At 41.5% G+C, this 20301-nt stretch overlaps 3 protein-coding genes and 1 long non-coding RNA gene across 7 annotated transcripts; 2 read left to right on the forward strand and 2 right to left on the reverse strand.

The window, feature by feature from the left end:
• Positions 1 to 4237: 4237 nt before the first annotated feature.
• Positions 4238 to 4861, reverse strand: LOC121975673 (mini zinc finger protein 2-like). Its single transcript, XM_042527458.1, has one exon. The coding sequence runs from the start codon at positions 4600 to 4602 to the stop codon at positions 4300 to 4302; it is 303 nt and encodes a 100-aa protein (XP_042383392.1). The 5' UTR covers positions 4603 to 4861; the 3' UTR covers positions 4238 to 4299.
• Positions 4862 to 6505: 1644 nt separating this feature from the next.
• Positions 6506 to 13122, forward strand: LOC121975674. 3 transcript variants are annotated; one of them, XR_006110394.1, is made up of 6 exons: positions 6506 to 6679; positions 6756 to 7023; positions 8883 to 9060; positions 9199 to 9359; positions 9726 to 9807; positions 12824 to 13122. It is a non-coding gene; the product is annotated as an uncharacterized LOC121975674 (long non-coding RNA). The 3 variants fall into 3 exon arrangements; XR_006110395.1 differs by having other exon boundaries at positions 9202 to 9359; XR_006110393.1 differs by lacking the exons at positions 9199 to 9359; positions 9726 to 9807.
• Positions 13123 to 13753: 631 nt separating this feature from the next.
• On the reverse strand, positions 13754 to 17286 carry LOC121975675 (activating signal cointegrator 1-like). Of its 2 annotated transcripts, XM_042527460.1 has the most exons (5): positions 17092 to 17233; positions 16953 to 16996; positions 15875 to 16519; positions 14565 to 14663; positions 13754 to 14229 (listed from the first exon to the last, which is right to left on the reverse strand). In XM_042527460.1, exons 3-5 carry the CDS (start codon positions 16472 to 16474, stop codon positions 13930 to 13932), a joined length of 999 nt encoding a protein of 332 aa, XP_042383394.1. In that variant the 5' UTR covers positions 16475 to 16519; positions 16953 to 16996; positions 17092 to 17233; the 3' UTR covers positions 13754 to 13929. The 2 variants fall into 2 exon arrangements, with proteins under 2 accessions (XP_042383394.1, XP_042383393.1); XM_042527459.1 differs by lacking the exon at positions 16953 to 16996 and having other exon boundaries at positions 17092 to 17286.
• Positions 17287 to 17649: 363 nt separating this feature from the next.
• Positions 17650 to 19469, forward strand: LOC121978448 (pectinesterase-like). The gene is made up of 3 exons (XM_042530791.1): positions 17650 to 18607; positions 18680 to 19017; positions 19113 to 19469. The coding sequence occupies exons 1-3, from the start codon at positions 17650 to 17652 to the stop codon at positions 19467 to 19469; spliced, it is 1653 nt and encodes a 550-aa protein (XP_042386725.1).
• Positions 19470 to 20301: the final 832 nt, after the last annotated feature.

The following is a 20301-nucleotide window of genomic DNA, read 5'->3' on the forward strand; positions in this document are numbered from 1 at the left end:
GGCAGATGGAAAACTCTAGTGAGTGAAGCTAGGCAGATGGAAAACTCTAGTGAGTGAAGCTAGGTGAAAGTCCTGGTGAGTGAAGCCAGGCAAGGGAAAATCCAGATGGATCAAGGATGATCGGACATCTGGTGTTGGGAAGTCCAAGTAGGTCAAAGGATTGACTGGATACTTGGCACGAGGAAATACAGATAGGTCAAAGGGATTGACCAGACATCTGATGGAAGTCTAAGTAGGTCAAGGGAGTGACCAGATACTTGGCATGAATAGAAAAGTCCAAGTGGGTCAAAGGGATTGACCAGACACTTGGTGGGAAGTCCTAGCAGGTCAAAGGAGTGACCAGATGCTAGGCATGATGTACCAATAGGTCAAGGTTGACCGGATGTTGGTTTGAGAGGCTTGGGACTTGGTTTTGGGCAAAAACCAAGTGCTGGATCGATCAGTGGATCGATCCAGGAGATGGATCGATCAATGGATCGATCCAGGCCTTTCCTAAGCGAACAGAGAGCCTCTGGATCGATCCGTGGATCGATCCAGATGTCCCAATCGATCAGTGGATCGATTGGGACGCGGCTGCTTCGCGCGATAAGCGCTGGATCGATCCAGGCGTTTTTCCAGAGCACAGAGGCGCTCTGGATCGATCCGTGGATCGATCCAAAGCCTTCCCGATCGATTGGGAACATTCGAATCGATCGGGATCCGACCGTTGCGTCGGGTTTATAGCCGCAGGCGAACGTTGTCTTCGGCACCTCTTCACTGATTCACTCCAGATCTCTCGCCAGCTCCTCCACAGCACTCACAAAGCTCAGATCGCCAGTTCTTGAAGGATCTTGGAAGTTCTCCAAGTCAAGAGGCGGATCAAAGCCAAGAAGAGAAGCTAGGGTTAGGGTTTATACTCATTGTAAGCTTGTAAGCTTGTATTTCTTGTATCCTTTCCCTCTCTTCTTGTATTGAGTCTTGTAGGGCTTCTCCGCCCTTGGTAGTTACCATAAAGGAGAGTTTTATTAGTGGAGGGTGTGTGTGTTGGTGTGGATCCTTGGATTAATCACCTCTTGTGAGGTGGATACCAAGTAAACCAACCGTGTTAGCGTTGTGTGATTGTTTGTGTATTTTCCGCTGCCATATCTTTGAAGAAACAAGCAACGCCGAGCACCGAGCGAACGCGACGAGCTATTCACCCTCCCCCCCCCCCCTCTAGCTACTTTTGGTCCTAACAAGAACTTCTTCTTGTTGATGCCTCCTCTGGGTCCCATCTTGGAAGATTTGGGATTCTTCCATTTCGAGCTTTGACCATGCTCGACGACATTAGTTTTCATAGTAGCCTGAGAGAACTGCTTTATCTCCAAACTCTTGTTGTCTTCTTCGATGCAAAGTCGAACAATGAGTCCTTCCACATTCATCTCCTTCCGCTTATGCTTCAGGTAGTTTTTGGAGTCCTTCTAGCTGGAAGGCAACTTTTCAATGATAGCAACCACCTGGAAAGTTTCACTCAGAACCATCTCTTCTGAGTGGATCTCGTGCAAGATCACCTGAAGCTCCTGGACTTGACTGATCACCGTCTTGGAGTCAACCATCTTGTAGTCCAGGAATTGGCCCACGATGAACTTCTTTTCCCCTGCATTCTCCGTCTTGTATTTCTTGTCCAGGGACTCCCACAGCTCCTTAGTCGTTCTCTTCATGCTATACATAGCATACAGTGAGTCGGCAAGGCAGTCGAGGATATAGTTTTGGTAAAGAAACTTAGAATGAGTTCATGCCTCCATTATACTGATGGTTTGCGCATCAGCATCCTCAGCACGCCTGGGAGGGTCCTCGATCAAGAACCGAGTCAGATTGAGCGTGGTCAGGTAGAAGAACATCTTCTGCTGCCACCTCTTGAAGTTCAGTCCACTGAACTTCTCTGGCTTTTCCCCATGACTGATTGACATAGTTCCAATCGGGGCGGAGGGGGGCCTGCATGTATAGAGTCTGTTGCACCTCAACATTTCGTTCTATGGTCATCTCAACAAAAGTGAGTCTGTTTTAAAATTGTTGGAATACAAACAATATGTTGTCGGAGATTTTTTAGGAGACTTAGTTGAATTTAAAAATTATACAGAATTTAAATTCAACTTACAGTTGAGCTAACCTGAGCAGATGATCTCAGGCTGCCAGCAGAGGTTGGTTTTTATCCAAGTGTCAACCTCAGGGTGACTGAGTGAGCAGAGCATCCGAGCAAAGAGGCCGGTCGGCAAACAGGTCGGGCTGTCAGAGAGGTCGGCCGGGTCGAGCAAGCAGACAGGTCGAAGCAGACAGGTCGGGCTATCAGAGAGGTCAGCCGGGTTGAGCAGGCAGACCGGTCGAAGCAGACAGGTCGGGCTGTCAAAGAGACTGGTCGACCAGGCGAAGATCCCGAGTGGGCAGAGAAGTCTGTCGGCCTAACAAAGAGACCGACCGGGCGAGCTGACCGAGGCTTGCTAGTCATAGTTTCCTTGAAACAGATTCGCCCACCGGCTGTGTTTCGAGGCTTACAAGGGTCGTCTGTTTCCCAGGATACAATGGTCGACCGTGAATCTGACCAAGTACTAGCGGTTACGGCAAGTTGAGTGGTACCCGAATGCTACCACGGGCACTCCGCCGAGCAGGAGATGCACGACAAAGGAGGAGGAAGAAAAATGGAGAGCCTTTGCTTGCTGTGTATTAGCCGAGCAGTGAAACGGCCCCCGTTTCACTCATTATTATTCGGCCGGTTTTATTCTGCATTAATCTCGAATTTAATGCGTCCGTTTCACAGCAGCAAAAGATCTACGTAGCAAAATATTGATTGTTCCACTTGGGCAAATTTTGATCCTTCGTGTACGCAAGTCGCACTCGAGTCAACTTGGTTCAATGCAATCCGAGTCCTGGATTTACATCCCCCTGCGCACCCACACATGAGAGAGAGCCTCTCCCCATGCATTTGTTCACATCCTCAATGTATGTGAATCATTATAAACCAACAAAAATACCTTGAAACTTCCAATGTGGGACTAAAGTCCCATTCACAATGGAGCTTCTTTCCTTTTCCATTTCTTCTCCATTCACTTATTCAACATAACGCATATCCGCAATGTCTAACCTCTAATCGGTAGATATATCTAGTATGTGTTCCCGTTTATCTGAAGCTAGTGACAATGATCCATAAGAGGGCAATCATGAGGATGACGAAGAGGCTGGAAATGATGTAGATAACGATGCTATAGTCTAACAATCACACAAGCACCTCGAAATCATCGATGTCCAAGATATAGTACCGATTGAATATAATTTGTAGCATATTTGATAAATATTTTTATATTTAAACGTGACAATCCTTTTACTAATAATATAAATATTGATTCTCCTTATATTTTACACGTGACATTCTTAAATATATTTGCTAAATCCAAGAATTTGTTTTAATAAAATTATTTGCTAATATAACTTATAATATATTTAATAAATATAAACATAAATATAAATTATTATTAGTTTTTAAACATGTTTTATAAATTAATCTTATTAATTATAATTTTAATACAAAAATTTAACTTCTAAATTTATTTTAAAAAAAAGTTAATGGGAGTTAAAAAAATTAAATATTTTTTATAAATTTATTACTAGTTTGAATTTTTTTTAAAAAAAAACTAAAACTTAATGGCAGGTAAAAATTCTGGATTATTTTAAAAAATTAACTATGCCGGGATTTAAATCCCGGCTATATAGCAAAAATTACTGAATGTGCCGGGATTTAAATTCCTATTATGTACCAAAAAAAAAAATCTTCCGAGATTTAAATCCCGAATATAGAATGTACCGGGATTTAAATTGAGGAAAAAATTATAAATAATAAGTACCACAATTTAAATCCCAGATATTAATTACTCTCATCTAAACTCGGAAAAAATTACTTTTTATCAATTTTTATAATAAATTTTATTATTCACGCTTATTTTCAAAAAAAAAATCCCCTAAGTTAAGATTAAGAACAAAGTTAATGTGGTGAATACAATTGGTGAAAGAGAAAAAGGGTCGCATTATAAAATTTTTCTAAAGTTCACAATAATTCCTTAAAATATCAACAACTTCAAAACTAATATTAATATTTGTAAAGAAGAGAAGGACAAGCTTAAATACAGAGAAATTAATTCTCTGAAAATATCTTTTAATCAAATTAAAATCATATCACATAATCCAAACTTTGAATTCCATGAGAATAATAATCTGAATACCACCATCGCATACACAAACCTTCCAAACAATAATGAGAATAATAAATAATAGCAGCAAATTAATTAACGGCTACTGCAGAGCGCGTGAGCTCGCGCAGTCGCCGTCCTCCGCCGCCGGGGGCTGGACGTCGACCACCACCCTCCGGTGGAAGCTCCGGTGGCAGCCGCAGACTGCGCACTGCAGCGCTCCTTCCCCTCCATCCCCGACGGCGGCGATGAACTCTGCGCATCCGTCGACGGCGTACCCGCCGGTGGCGGCGGCGTGGTTCTTCCTGCACTCCGCGTACCTCACCTCCCCCTGCTTCCTCCCCCCGCCGTGGACTCTCCCCACCGGCTCGTACCGCCTCAGCACCACCAGATGCCTCTTCATCATGCACCAAGTAATTAAGAGCGTCCCTAAACCCTAAACCCTCGGCATTATATATACCACCGCCTGCGTAGTGCGTTGGCGCTGTCCAATTCCTCGCCGGCCCAATGCCTGGACCGGCTGTGGCACGGCGCACATGAGCCGAATTGATGGTCCAACCGCTTCCACCTCAGGCTGGACCAGCCCCTCCCTCCCTGAGGCGGTAGGGAGAGGCCGTACCTTTTGCTCCGCCCCCACTTGGTGGTGGTGCTGCTGCTACTGCCGCGGCCGCTGCCAGTGACTCGAACCCATCAACCGACCAAGCAACATCGACTTATGGACTGAGCGAGCAAAGCAAAGCAGCCGTGAAGTGGGAGGCCCTCCCATGCCTTTTCTCTTTCTCATCTCTGTCTCTGTAATCTCCTCCAACAAGGCCTCCCAACTCTGCCCCTGTTTCCCATCCCTCGACGTCCGCTGGCTTCCTCTGTTTGTCGTCTTGCTGACGTATCATTTCCATGATATACCTTGGTCGGAAGGCAGTTATATATAGGCCGACTTGTCTTTAGTAGATTCACCTTTCCATCAAATTATATTAATTAATTAGGCCATGCACCTCATCATCGTCGACTATACCAGTACAGAGATTGACATGATAATATAACATATAATCCACCTCATAATCACTCGCTAATTAAGTGATTACATCTAAGAAGTGAACCACTTAAAGTGAGATTTGCACCTATTTGCCACTCGTATGTATCCTCTATTATTCATTTCATGCTTTTGCTTACTTGTTCATAAACTCTCGAGTTGTGTTAATTAATCCAAGTGCAATATACTTTAGAAGTTTTTTTTTTCATTTTCTCTTATTATTTTACCAAAATTTTAGAGTAAATGGACAATTAAAATTATAAATTCTATCAAGATAATTTAGAATCAATGTGTGTCCGTGGTACCTTTGTCTATGAGAAAAACTTCACTTTTTAATCTAACATATCAAAACAAGATAAAAAATTTTGATAGACAAGTAAACAAAGAACATGTGGTGAGGTTCCATAAGTAGGCAAGGAAGATGACGACAAATGCCATATTATCATTTATCATCTTCTCTCTTTTCTTTTACTTATAATTATAAAAAGTGAATTGAGAGGATTTTACTTCCTTTTCTTTTCTCTTCTCTAATTTTATTTACTCTCCTCTTCTTCTCATTCCTTTCCTCCTAATAATTCTACTATATAGAAGGTAAACTAATATATATTTTTTTAGTTTGATAAGGTTTGATCTTATTAATCTACTTTTTTTTTTTCATTTTGGCTCACTAAAAACTAAGTTCTTTAACAATTCAATAATCATTACGACTTAATGAGTCACCGTTACGATCCATTCACATCTAAATCTACAATAATACATCGTCGTCTTGTCCCATTCTACCGACGTAGCCCATGATGATGGGTCCATCCTTATCATTCATCCGTCTTATCTTGCTTGTTGCTAGACTTTCTAATCAATTTTATATTTAATAATGGCCATGATAAGCATGATTAGGCAATGAATTAGCATCAAACAGCCATCCCTTGTCTTGTCTTACCCTACATGTTTAAGTTAAGTACTATGTTCCTTCTACTTTTCCTTTCGCATATATGCTTTACACCTCGGGCATAACTTGGTTTACCTCGACCAGTCCAAGTTGTAAAGTTTGTAAGCACGACCCATTTGGTACTGTGTCGGGCCATTCAGGAGTCGACGTGGCCTACTTAGACCTCCACAAGAAGTGAGTTCAACTCGAGTTCATACAAGGCGTGAAATTTAAATTGCAGGCCTTAAGAATCTGACATGGGCCGAAAAGCCTGATTAGATCCGGTCAGGCCGGCTTGGGCTCGGCCCGCTCACATTCTTAACTGCTGACGTGTAACATGATATTTTTGGTCAACGCTTTTTTCTCTTCGCTCGATTCATGCCGAGAACCGAGATCCGACGCCGGCGTTGCGATTCCTCGCGTCTGCTCGCCGGCGATCGCTTCCGGCATCTGCTTCGTCATCTGTGATGAAGGATTCCAGGTTAGAGCAGGACGACTTGACCTAGCACTCGTGTTCCGAGACGCTTGGTAGGGTTCCTTGACGCTCCTCCAGTTGCTTTGTTTATGCCGTCGGCTGATTCGAAAGAGGGTTTTTCCTGTGCAGGTATACGAGGGTTTGGAAAGGATTTTGGGTGATCTAAGGGTTCCTGATCCTCAGCTTGACCTATTTGGAGGTATGGGTGTGGAAGTGATTATCTAGTGGAATATTGTGGGTCGTTGGATTCTGATGGAGAATGGGGGTGGACTTTTGCCTTTATGAACCAATTTTTTGGTGGGATTCGGAGATTCTCTTGTGCCTTTGCATTCCTAATATGAGTGGATATAAGTGAGAAGAGGTCCCTCCGAGAGAGGACAGAAGGATTGTTGATCTGGTACATAACCGTTGGCCATTTTGGAAACTAACGTATAATTATCTATGATAATTGAATTCTCTGAACACACTTTTCTTTTTGGGAAACAACTTTTTGGATTAGTTTTACAGCTATGACATGTTGAGAGATTGTTCGTCAATTAGAATGTTTTTGACTGTATCAAGTTATTCATCAATCAGAATGTTTTTATAACTGTATCAAGCGTTTGTTTGATCTCAAATTATTCACATGATTGGACAAACAGCAATTTTCATACTGTTATGGATCATTATTACCATGTTGCATCTTACAACATCAAGAAACATTGAATTGCAAATATTTGGTTTGGCTACATGAATATTATACAATCCTTGAACTCTTCTAGGTAAAATCACTAGGAAAGCAGAAATTTGCATATATTTTTGTTTTAAGTCAATTTTTTTGGGGTCTTCATTTGTTCCTCACACCTTCAATTTAATTGATTCAATTTATTTTCTGACCTTAAAAAAATTTGCTATCCACGACCAACTTATGAGAATTTGACATTTACCATTTTTGCATCTGCCTGATCATATCATTGAGTGCACAACTCCTGAGTGGTAATCGATCTAGACTAGCACAAGTATAGTTGACCCATCTTAAGAACAGTCTTCTAGAAACCTAAATGTTACCGTCCTATAGAGTCAATTATGTCTTGCTCTACTAACCTGCTAACCGAATTTAGTCAAGAAGTCTCAGTCAGGAATTCAAATTAAGATTTTAAATATCTCCTTATTGCTAATTAATTTCCATAACATACATGATTCATTAAAGTTTCAATAACTAATGTGGAGTTTAGAGGCACCAAATTTAGTGAACAAGTTCCAGCCAGGAAAACAAATTGAGATTTTTAAATATTGCTCATTGGGTAATTAATATCCATAAAATATATGATTCAGTAAAGCTTTAATAGCTAATGTGGAGTATAGAGACACCATGCCTGCCTTGTCATACCTTTGTATTTTTTTTCCCTTATATCTTGCCATGAATATAGTAGGTTCTTAGTGTCTCTATGGTTTGAATGCCTCGTAGTGAGATATCATGTTGTCTGATATCAAGTTTCTTGAAATTTATTATGATAAATGCCATGCATGAGCATGTATCTTTTGAAACGAACTGTTCATAAAATTTCATCTTATTTCCTTTTCACGCTTCCAATTCTCTATCACACTACTTGCTATAATCTGGATTTTTTTTTGTATTCCCTTTGTAATATCTCTGGCTTAACTTTTTTAAGGATTTACTTACCAGTAAAATTCAACTTATTTGGATATCGAAGGAAGAGAACTTCTCTTTCATAATATACTTCAAGAATTATGTTTCTTTTTCTTTCTTTGTCAGCTGGTATATCAGTTTGTTACCTTCTTTTTCCACGTGTGATTCTGTATGACTTTTCCCACAAAAGGATCTGGCCAACTGGATTAAAATAATCAAAGTAGCTGGTGAACATATAAATAAAATATTGCTTGATGAAACAATGAGAAGATCCTTAATATGCAATTGAATGCAGGAGGCAGTTGTACTATATATTAATTGTGAACTGAAATAGATGTCATTGGTATAAACAAGCCAAACTGTAGCAACAGTAGAATGCTTTAATCAAAGTAGTGATCGGTTGATTGTCTATAGACAAAGCAACTCTAACCAGGCCTCAAGAATTTGCATATGAAAATAAGCAAATATATGATATAGCAAGTACTAGCTACCATATTAAATATATATGTTATTGCGAACTATATAACTTATGCAGATCAGCAATCTGCATGGTACACTATTTGCATGTATCATAGATCTTTGCTAGAAGCAAGATGCTCGCCAAATTCACTATTCTGATTGATCAGGAATGGAAGAAACTCTGCAACAGCTCCACCTGGGCACTGTTGAAATCCATTGTTTCCATTAGTGCTGAGAGCCGATTGCTGAGGTCGTCGACCTCCTGGTGAAGTTTCTTGATGCAGTTGCATGTCTCGTGTAGGAGGTTTTCTGGAGAAGCCTGCATCAGGCAGCATCAGTGTGCAAGTAAGCTTCATTCATTCTATTTTTACGGTTGATAATTAAATTATTGCATTCTGTGATTACATTGCATGCTTGATAACTACTTGTTTGTAATTAACTTACTCTGCTTGAGCCACGACGTCGTTGATGTGTGTCTTGAAGAAGGAACTGGAGGTTGGAGATGAGCTCATTGATCTCTTCCTCTGAGATCCTGGACCTCCTGCTGGACATCGTGGTCTTCAGCAATAGCAAATAGGAACTCTAAAGTGATGAACTAAGTGCCAGCCTGAGATTTTTATAGGGGAGAAGTGACATTAAGACAGGTTAAGTATAAATGATACCAATTTTGTTTTAAAAAATAGATAAATCGGGTCATATATTATCTGACATGGAAGGTGAAACTCCACATGTCGGAGCTGACTTATGCCATGTCAGTATGACCACGTGAGTTAGCATGGCATGACAATGAGTCGTGGACCATTGAGCATCTATCTTAATACTCAAACGTATCCTTCATAAGATGAAAAATGAGATCAACTTAAGGAGGGCCTTGTTCTTGTGGTCCTACAAACAATTAACTAAACTGTCAGCAGGGGAGTTGATTACGGAGTCCGTTAACATTAATAATTTTTCATGTTGGCTTACCTTGGCATATGTAGACATTAATTCAGGCGATAAATTCTATGTAGGCACTCACATGGGCATACAGTGGTCATGGCATTCACAGCTTACATGTGATGAAGAGAGACATGCCCTGCTAGAGTACTACATGTATGGACTACATGCCTAACACCTTACATGCATATATGTGCTTTAACTCACTGTGTTTCAAATTGCATATATTCCACCTTTCTTTCTAACGAAAGTAAAATGAAACACAAGTAATTCTAATAGACTAATTCAGATCCTACATGAAACATATGAATTGTTTAGGCTAATTGTGAGTATTAATTAGGAACAAAAGATCCTAAAGGCTAATCATGACAGTCATGTTTATATTATATTATGAAGGAGCTGAAGAGTGACTAATGCTCCGAGTGAGGGCATACCAAAATATGTCTCCATTTTTGTGTGATTGAAGAGGTTGGACTCTAATTGTAATGCAAATCCTATGGAGGGCCTGATATAGGATTTTGTTATGGAGGGTTGTGTCCTTGAATCTAAATTATACATAGACAGGAGATGATACAACCCAAAACAAAACCTAATTAGATTGAGTTGTAAAGAAAGGGTCTTCGGTAGCAAACCTTATGACGGTCTCTCCACAGGATTTGTGTTCCTATTTATAATGCATGGGTTGTGCCCATGCTTATTGGCACTAATGTGTAGCTGTGTCTTCCATCCATGAATGTAAAAAGTGAAGAAAAGAAGCCCCTGGGGCAATGGTGCAATGATTGCACCTTCTAATGGATAATCAAAGGATCTAAGGTTCGAGTCTCAGCTACGGCGCACTGTAGGGGAATTTTCCTCTAGTGAGAAGCGGACCTAAGAATGCTAGCCTTTTGGATAGGCCTTCATTAGTGCTTTCCTATTTACCATGGCGGTCAGTGGGAAACTTTCGTGGAGCCGGGCCGGTTGCTTCAGGATTAGTTGGTTCAAAGAGCGAGATACCTAGATTACTCAAAAAAAAAAAGTGAAGAAAAGAACTCGGGAGCAATGGTGTAGCGGTTATGACCCTTAATCGGTTAACCAGACATCTAAGGGTCGAATTCCAACCGCGGTGCACTATAGAGATTTTCCTTCCGTGGCATGACAACTCTTAGAACGTTGGCCTCTTGGATGGGCCTTTGCGAGTGCTTCCTGATTTATCATGGGTGACTAGTGGAAATTTTTCTTGGGGCTAGGCTTGGCTGGTCACTTTCAGAATTAATCGATTTGAAGAGTTGGATACCTGAATTATCAAAAAAAAACATGAAATTTGTTTACTCGCGGTGTGGTAGTATAATATTTACATTAGACAAGTTGATCATGACTTGGTTTACATATTTACGAGTTGTAGGAGATAAAACTACTACATACGTATTCATGTCCTGTTCTACTGCCAATGCACAGTTGACTAGCTAGCCATGGTCTGATTGATTCCCATGCCTCGAGTGATATCTTTTATTATTATTATTATTATTATTATTATTATTATTTTCATATAGAGGAAGATTTTAATATTAACACACACCAGTCTGCACCAACAAGGTCTCGATTAGAGCGACATGCATACACCCATGTCTGTAGCCAAATTACTCGTATTGTTGCTGTCTGTATCAACAATTATTATATATATTTTTTTAAGCCACCAAGCTTATATGTATGTATACATTGAACATTATTTATTGCTAAAAAAACCGGTTCAACATGGAGGTTGGCCTTATTTATTCCCCAACCTAACCTGCGACCAACTGAAGTCCATCAGAGAAACAACATAATTAAACCTCAACGTTCATCATCACCTCATCATGGTGCAGTGTGCAGGCAGTGCTGCTGCATGTTGCCCAATTAATGCTCAGAAATTAATTATTCTCTCTCACACATATTTATGAATGTAACTGCAACTACCTTTTACAGTTAGAAATCAAAATAATAAAAAGGTTTTTTTTTGTATGTGTGTATGTGGATATTATTATATATATATAATGTTGTGCATGTAAAATTTTAATGTTGTTAGGAATGGGGTGATATTAAATGCATGGATACCTACTTAAATGTGGCAGTTGGCGATGCATTGCATTGCATTGCATTCTTGTGGATACGCCATACATGAACCAATGGGAGATGCATGCTAGTATTAACTTCTTTTACTAGTGGAATTGGCTTCCTACAGAATCCCCAAGTAAATTTCGGATCCAAAAAACTTGGTGTCTATTGTTCAATGTCTTGCTTGGTGTCTATTCTTCAATGTCAAAACATCTTCATTTTTGTGACATCCGTGATTCTCCCCTTCTATTTATGCACAGGTAATATGGGTAAACAATCAATTTAGTCTTGCCACCTGTGGATGGAGACATGTAGGGAGCAGAGTGCTAATGGTGTGAACAATGCATGATCTGGGAAACCAGATTTGATTAGGAGAGCGATACGCATTTAGGCTGGGAGGAATTGTTGCAATGGAGGACAATTGAATCATCCATTAGTTAGGTGATGCATGGCTGGACGCCATTGAAATGGCTGGACGCCATTGAATGGGGCACTCACTTCAAGACCTGTAAAAGGAGACAATGCCAATCTTTTGGAAAATTCTGGCAGAATCTAAACAAGGCCAGAATAATAACTCCCGATTTGGGCATCCCCCGACCACACTATCCTCCGTCCACACTTCGTTCCACTTCAAGCCATTGCCATTTTCACTTTGTTCCATGACTGCCCCAAACCATCTCGACTTGGTATTTTTGTATCAGTCCATATTCCTTCTTTGTGGCCCAAGCTAGTTCAACTTGGATGAACCCCAAGCAATTATCACAAGTTGAACTCTACTATGCCCTGTTCCTCCTACCTCTGTCTGTCGGCTGAACTACTAAATCTAGTTCGGGCGAATTCTACTCGACCTAACCATAACTCTTGCAAACTTTTCCTAACTTGGGCTCCCCTGACTTGTTCCCCAATTGATGTCCAGTCCAACCGTAGGTTCAAGCTGACTTGGAATCTGTAGCAAATTCACAATTCGAGTTGTGAATTAGTGGCTGCAATGTCGTACAGAAAAATCTTTTTTTTTTCTGATAAAACATTTGAATTTTTTTTTGCTTCTTTGTTTTTTGAATATCTTTTATATATTTGCTAAGACATCTCTTCCCTTCAGTGAATTCATGAGGATCACTCCAGGACTACCCTAAAGGCAATCTGCTGGTGGAAGATTTCCATGAGTGTGAGTGACCGCAGCTATTTCTCTACTAGAGCTATGTTAATTTCAATGCTCTTGGTCAAGCTACTAAGGTTACTTAAAAAAGATGTAACCAATTTCAATATGTCTCTGGCCGAGCCACCAACATAAAATGAGAAATATTGTTTGGTCGGCCTTTGAAATTGTGGGTTGAGTTCATGATCTTGATCTCAATTTTCATTGGGCAATGCACATGGTCATATCTCATAGATCGTCAACGGATTTCTTTGGTTGCTCTACGGTGACTTGATGTTTTTTTTTTTTGAGCTGGCAATAATCATGGGTGTGATGTTTTTTATACCTAGAGGGTGATAGTGTAGAGAGGAATGTCGATAGATGATGGCAAAATGTAAATACGTTCGTCCTCAGTATTTTCGTCAGTTATTAGTCTTTGGAATAATGAGTAGTACATAAAGGAGACATTTATCTTGATTTTATCGAGATTCGAATCTCAAATCTCATGATAATAATATTTTATACGCTAGTTATTAGATTCATCCGAGGGACGAGGAATGTTGATAGATGAACATACTAGAGGAATGAGGAATGCTGATAGATGAACATACTAGAGGAATGTGGATAAATGAACAAACTATGATGGATGTTTCTCATGTGGAAAAAAAATAAAAAAAAATAGGAAATAACATCTTCCTTTAAGTGATATATCTTTTTTCTTTTGCTTCCTTTCCTTTTCTTTTGGATAAAATTTTCGCGTTTAAAAGGTTTATTCCAAATATAATTTTTTTAGATGTAATCTTCATTAATATTCTTATATTTTGATAAATAAAATTTTGAAATATGATTTTTTTTTTTTTGCTTAAAAATAATCTGATGAAAAAGATTTTGCTATTTTTAAAACATTTTCCCCAGCTTTTCCCTAGAAATAGAATTGAACAGCCAGACATTTGTATCTTGAGCATTATACCATAATAAAAGATACAGGCTAACAAAATGCTTCTCTATTCTGAAAAAAGGTCCTAAATTACTTTTTGTTGGTAGATACAGAGCACTCTTGTTCGTTAACTTCATCTCGCCAAAACCCCAGCACCTGCGCCTGAAACACTAGCGCTCTCGACACCATCAGCATCCAACTGGAGCAACTCATTGTTATCATGCTGCACTCTGCCACTTATTTCCAGGCATAAACCCTTTCTCATTCTAATGTTTGGTTTTCCTTTGGCTGGAACCCTTCTGGCACCTGTTTCGACCAAGACCGGCTGAAGCTTAACGGCCGGGTTAGGCTTTATGCGGTTTGATTCCCTTTCTTCAGATGGTCTTAGTATACCATAGTCCAAGTCCGAGGCTTCATCCTTGTTCAATATCACCTGCGCAAAACATGTACCGGCATGTGGTGAAAATAGATTTAGGAAGATGATGTTAAATTTTTTTAGTGTACTGATCTAGTAGAAAGAGTGTCAACTGCAAACATATTTCTCCACTAGAGCATTTCAAGAAGAAATTATATAATGCACAAAGCTTTGTCTATTTTATTGGTTCTAGCAAGCCAAAAACCCGACAAATTCACATTAATTATAATCAAGATGTCTAAATCAAGGGTATACCATGAATATCTGACAAAGACGGAACAATATGATATGTATGTTACTAGTAGCAAACATTTCAAAAGAAAATTGTTGCACAAAATATCATTAAAAGCAACCTTGCGTCCAAGCAAGTCGAATGTGACAACAACTTTTCCTCTCCGCGCTTCGTCAGCTTCCTCAATTTCCTTTTTCTTCTTCTGTATAAGTTGTTTCTCCTGCAATATAAGCATTTGTCTGAAGATCAGGTTTAGTTGCAAATTTAAGGCACTTCCACAAGAATAACGACAAGTTGGAGCCAGTGCATTCAAAGAGACTAAGAGAGCATACAAACTTGAATGTTCACCGTGAACAAGAAGGCTATGTGGTGTCTCAAGCACCTTGTGGAATGGTTCTTCTGGCCGACAAAGTACCAGCATATAACACATTAATAGAAGCATTTCTTAAATGAAGCACAAGAAGGGATAACCACCACGATTCATATCTAAATAATTGATAATAAAGCAAGTCGATTGGAAATCAAATGAAGCAATTCTTTTAATATTAGAGTAGATGGTGCAAGGATAGAAGAATTCCATCATCAATCGAGTTCGCCAATAGATTCACTCCAAAATCAAAGAAGAAATGAGCTCACCACCAACAGAACAGAGTTGACAAAGGACTGAGCACCAAATTGCCAGACATATTCAATCAATTTACCGACCATAACAGTTGATGGCTAATTTAAGTCTAGCAGAGAAGCACAAGGGAATCTTCTGATGATGATTTGGAGTATTGGTCAACCCTAATCCTCTCACTATCATGTTACACTCTATTGCAGATGGAGGATGATGAAAGAGGACAGAGATACAGAATGTCAGAGCTCATACAACTTTGTGAAGGGGAGTCTTAGCGCAACGGTAAAGTTATTGCTTTGTGACCTTTAGGTCACGGGTTCGAAACTAGAAACAACCTCTTGCAAAAAGCAAGGTAAGGCGGGAGCTTTGTGCACCGGGCTGCCCTTTTTATTATTTTATGTCCATGTGAATAAGAATAACTAAATCTAAATGAAATAACTAATTATTTAGTCCTCCTCTGACTTGTCTTACTGGAATACAAAAGCTACATTTTCTTTATCACGAGAAACCAGTTAGGAAGTGAGCCAGCTCAAATACAACATATTAACACAGTGCAAAACATCATATTTCTATTCTTTGTTAGCAATGATTCATTGAATTAGTTGTTCATGTTTTGATAAAGCTTAAAACTGAACCTCTGGTATTAAGAATGAGATGAGTAAAAGTAACCAAATATTAGACATTGATTAGCCATTTTTGGACAGAGGCAAATAGAAAGATCATGCATTAATGCATTGGTATGAAAAAAAGAAGCATTTCAAGGAAATCAGAAATTTGATGATGATGAAATCCAGAAGGTTTAAGAATTAGACCTCTGCGGACAACCAGCTATTTCCTTCAATCTCGTAATAGTCACTCTGATCATCAATAACTTTAGTCCTTGCTGCAGAGTTCCTATCATATTCTACAAGTCTTTTTGAATATGCCTCTGCTGCAGCTTCAGCTTCAGAAAGAGGAACTGCCATGTCTGATAGACCAGCATATGTACTCCCTTCTTTAAGCACAAGCGCACCACAAAAATTACAGGGGCCTTCGCCTTCTTGTTCACATACTATCTTACCACAAGATAGGCAGTTGCTTACCAGCTTGTGTCGTCGAGCTTGGCATGAACATGGCTTACCTTGCTGGAATACAACAGTACCTTTCGCTGCCTCGGCGAGAGTGATAACTCTGCCACTTTTTTTCTTTTTTGAAACAGCTGAGTTGCCTTTAGAGGCACCTCTTGGCTCATTTTCATTTTGATTGATCGTGTCTTGGATCAATGAAGCATTTGTTTCTCTGGAAACTCTTGTTTGCTTCTTCACCGCAACAATCTTATCCTCTTCTGCTGGTGGCTTTACGTATGGTTTAAAGCTTGATGCTTTTATGTCAGAGGTCTTAGCAGAAGAATCAACAACACCCCTTCGCTTCATATATTCTTGAATTATAGGTTGTCCAGTTTCCTGGCCAACGATATTCTGCAGAATTGTAGTTGCACAGGAATTACAGCAGTTTAAAGAACTAAGAAATTTAATAGAAAAGTCAATAAAATACCTTAAATAGGAAGAACCCTAAAAAAACATGGACTAAATGCTGCACAGAATACCAGAATTCATCCCTTCATAACTACTAAACATGTTTCCAAATATATCTTATCCTTCTAAAATACGAAGTTTTATCTGATTCACATTTAAACCATAAAAGATCCTACTTTTTTGTTTATCTATCTTATTCTTATTGAAGTACGGGTGTTTCAGACTTATTATCTTAGATGAGGTCGTTAGATTGAGTGGCACCCCTTCCCGTGATAATGGAATGAGTTCTTCAACCCCATATACATCTATGTCACAATAGGCATGAGAGGGACGAATAGAAAACCTAGCCTATTCAAAAAAAAAAAAAAATCATTACCTTCTCCAGCAATTTCACCAGTAAAGATGACCGATTACTGACATCTATCGCAAATGAGAGATATTTAGGCGCGCGAGGATCGAAAGGGAGACAAAAAAAAAAATAGAGAGAGGGAGAGAATATGGCAGAGGGTGCTCACGTTAAGGTAATCAGCGGCATCTTGCGGCGGGGCGATCTCGCAGAAGGAGACGAGACCATGGATGAGATCCCTGTCGAGGGACAATCCCGCCTCCATCCTTCCGGAGAGCTCCACCAGCGCCGCCTCCAGCCATTCGCCCGACCCTGCCATCACTTCGTCTCCTCGGCGTCTCCGCTTCCAAAAGATCCAGGCTTTTTAGCAGGTAAAAAAAGGAAGCAATCCCTCTTGTTGGGCCTATTTCGGCCTGCATTCTTTATTCGGCCCTTTATTGGGCCCATAATGGGCTGAATTACCTCTCTTTCTCTGACCATTTCTACTCGAGATTGAAAGTCAACTTAGCTCGCTGACTTTGTGCTCAATCCTGTTTGACCATCAACTTAAAATCCCTAAATTTGGAAAGATCGAGAGGAAATCGAGGCTTGTCGTTTACAATTTAGTTACATCTCTTCTCCTGCCTTGGTATATAAACACTCCTTCAGTTCCTCTCTCTCCTCCTCTCTCTCTCCACCACCAGGGGCTTCGGCTCCTAAAATAAATAAATTTAATTAATAACCCAAAATGGCGAATATTAAGGCCGTGATCGGCTCCTTCGCTGCCGTCCTCGTGGTGGCGGCGGTGATGGCCGTGGTCGGGACGGTGTACACCTACCGCCACAAGCCGCCGCCGCCATCGTCGGATGACCCCACGTCTATCAAATCCCTGTGCGGGCAGACCGATTACAGCGAGCTGTGCATGCGCACCGTCGGCGGGCACGTCAACTCCTCTGCCGCCCAGCCAAAAGCCATCATCCGGGCCGCGTTCGAAGCCGCCGTGGTTTCCGTGTCCGACGCCCACCGCCTCAGCGACAACGTCAGCGCCGGCGCCGCCGACGAGTTCAACCGCAACGCCTTCGCCGACTGCAAGTCGCTGCTAGATTTCGCCACCGAGGAGCTGCAGGCGGCGATCACGGAGTCCGACGACGTGGCGCGGAAAGCCGACGACATCAAGACGTGGCTCTCGGCAGTGCTCACCTACCAGGAGACCTGCGTCGACGGCATCACCCAGCCTGAGCTGCAGGACGCGATGAGGAAGGGGGGCATGGAGACGGCGTCGCAGGCCACCAGCAATGCCATCGCCTTCGTCGACATCCTCAGCCCCCTGCTTAATTCTTTCAAACTTACCTCATCAGGGCGGCGGTTGTTGTCGGCGGAAGAAGGCAAGCACCCTTCTTGGTTCTTGCAGCACGATCGGAAGTTGGTGGCGGCGCAGTCGAGGGGAGAGCTGAGGCCGAACGTGGTGGTGGCGCAGGACGGGAGAGGAGATTTCAGTAGCATAAACCAGGCCCTGACGGCGATGCCGAAGAACTACGCCGGGAGGTACGTGATCTACGTGAAGGCAGGGGTGTACAAAGAGTACGTGAAGGTGACAAAAGACATGAACAGAGTGTTCATGTACGGCGACGGGCCGAGGAAGACGATCGTCACAGGCAGCAAGAACTACGTCGACGGGGTCGGCACCATGAACACCGCCACCTTCGGTAGCCCTCTCTCAATTCCGACCGGCCAGTTGAATTACCGATCATTAATGATCGTGGATTACGATTGTGCAGCGGTGGTGGGACAGGGCTTCATCGCGAAGTCGATGGGGTTCAGCAACACGGCGGGGCCGCTTAAGCACCAGGCGGTGGCGCTCCGGGTGCAGTCGGACATGGCTGCCTTCTTCAATTGCCGGATGGACGGGTACCAGGACACCCTCTACGCCCACACCCACCGCCAGTTCTACCGCAACTGCGTCATCTCCGGCACCGTCGACTTCATCTTCGGCGACTCCGCCGCCGTCCTCCAGAACTGCCTCATCATCGTTCGCCGCGGCATGGACGGGCAGCAGAACACCGTCACCGCCCACGGCCGAAAAGAAGCGCGCTCCAACACCGGCCTCGTCATCCAAGTAATAAGTATTCGGATTTTTCCCGGCCGTAGTTTTAGATTTGCCGATCGATATATCCAACACCCCATTGAGCGCCGCCATTGACTCTTTATCAGAATTGCCGGATCGTGCCAGAGAAGAGGCTGTTCCCCGACCGGCTGAGGATCCCCAGCTTCCTCGGCCGGCCATGGAAGGCCTACTCGCGTACGGTCGTGATGGAGTCCACCGTCGGCGACCTCATCCGGCCCGAAGGGTGGATGCCGTGGGACGGCAACCTTTACTTGGACACCCTGTACTACGCCGAGTACGGCAACCGCGGCCCTGGCGCCGGCACCAGCGGACGCGTCAAGTGGCGAGGCTTCCACGTCATCGACAAGCCGACGGCGCAGCGGTTCACGGTGAACTCCTTCATCAAAGGGAACCTGTGGATCCCCTACGCCGGCATCCGCTACCTCGGCGGCCTCAAGTACTGAACGACGACGTATCGAATTGAAGGTGGTGAAAGAAGAAAGAGATCTGCGCAATGTATTTTGAAAACTATTCCATGGATTAATTCAGTGATAATTACTCCTTAATTCTTGGAGAGATTCTAATCAACACCTCTATTTTTTAAATTATTAAAATAATATTTACAAGAAATTTAGAATTAAAAGGCAAATAAAAAGGATTTTGGAAAATTTTAAAAAAAAGTTAACTTGCTCGCCAAGCATGCCCCAAATAATACGTAGATCACTTTCTATATCCGAGTCTTCTTCACTAGTGAAAAACGTAAATGTCTTGGTACCTTGCCCTCTATTGGGGATCATAGTGGGTCCTACGTCTCACCTTTAACGAGATGGAGTTAACCGAGCAATTAAGTAAATGAGCACTCTCTTTGTAAATACGAACTTTGAGAAAAGACACGTGGCAGAAATTGACTGTATCCTTTTTCTGGGTTCCCAGGCGAACGGAAAAGACACGAATAGCCCAGCCGGTTCTTTTTGCATGCGTGTCCCTTGAGAATGTAAAATTACTCCAGGGTGAATCTCGCAAAGAATCATTGATAAAAAATTCTCAAATTTCATTAATGGAGAAATTTGTTCAAGATTCTTGGATAAGTTAATTGAGCCAACACAAACCTAAATTTATTCAAATTTATACTGATTTTTTTCATTGAGTTTGAGCATTATTAGATATTCATTGTTTTCCTTAAATTGATATAACTTTTTAAATAATGATTCTGTTTGTGATTACGTCTAAAAACAAGGGGCTGTAGCGATTTTTTTGCAACGTCTGAAGGATTGACATGGAAATTTGTACTTTTTA

This window comes from Zingiber officinale, chromosome 4B, assembly GCF_018446385.1.
Source record: "Zingiber officinale cultivar Zhangliang chromosome 4B, Zo_v1.1, whole genome shotgun sequence".
NCBI lineage: Eukaryota > Viridiplantae > Streptophyta > Magnoliopsida > Zingiberales > Zingiberaceae > Zingiber > Zingiber officinale.

Excerpts from the sequence above, each read along its gene's own strand:
- LOC121975673 (XM_042527458.1), bottom strand. The coding sequence starts at position 4,602 with ATGATGAAGAGGCATCTGGTGGTGCTGAGGCGGTACGAGCCGGTGGGG.
- LOC121978448 (XM_042530791.1), top strand. The coding sequence starts at position 17,650 with ATGGCGAATATTAAGGCCGTGATCGGCTCCTTCGCTGCCGTCCTCGTG. Across the intron at positions 18,608-18,679 it reads CATGAACACCGCCACCTTCG|CGGTGGTGGGACAGGGCTTC; the intron begins GTAGCCCTCTCT and ends ACGATTGTGCAG. Across the intron at positions 19,018-19,112 it reads ACACCGGCCTCGTCATCCAA|AATTGCCGGATCGTGCCAGA; the intron begins GTAATAAGTATT and ends ACTCTTTATCAG.
- LOC121975675 (XM_042527459.1), bottom strand. The coding sequence starts at position 17,241 with ATGGCAGGGTCGGGCGAATGGCTGGAGGCGGCGCTGGTGGAGCTCTCC. Across the intron at positions 16,520-17,091 it reads ATGCCGCTGATTACCTTAAC|AATATCGTTGGCCAGGAAAC; the intron begins GTGAGCACCCTC and ends ACAATTCTGCAG. Across the intron at positions 14,230-14,564 it reads TCGACTTGCTTGGACGCAAG|GTGATATTGAACAAGGATGA; the intron begins GTTGCTTTTAAT and ends TGTTTTGCGCAG.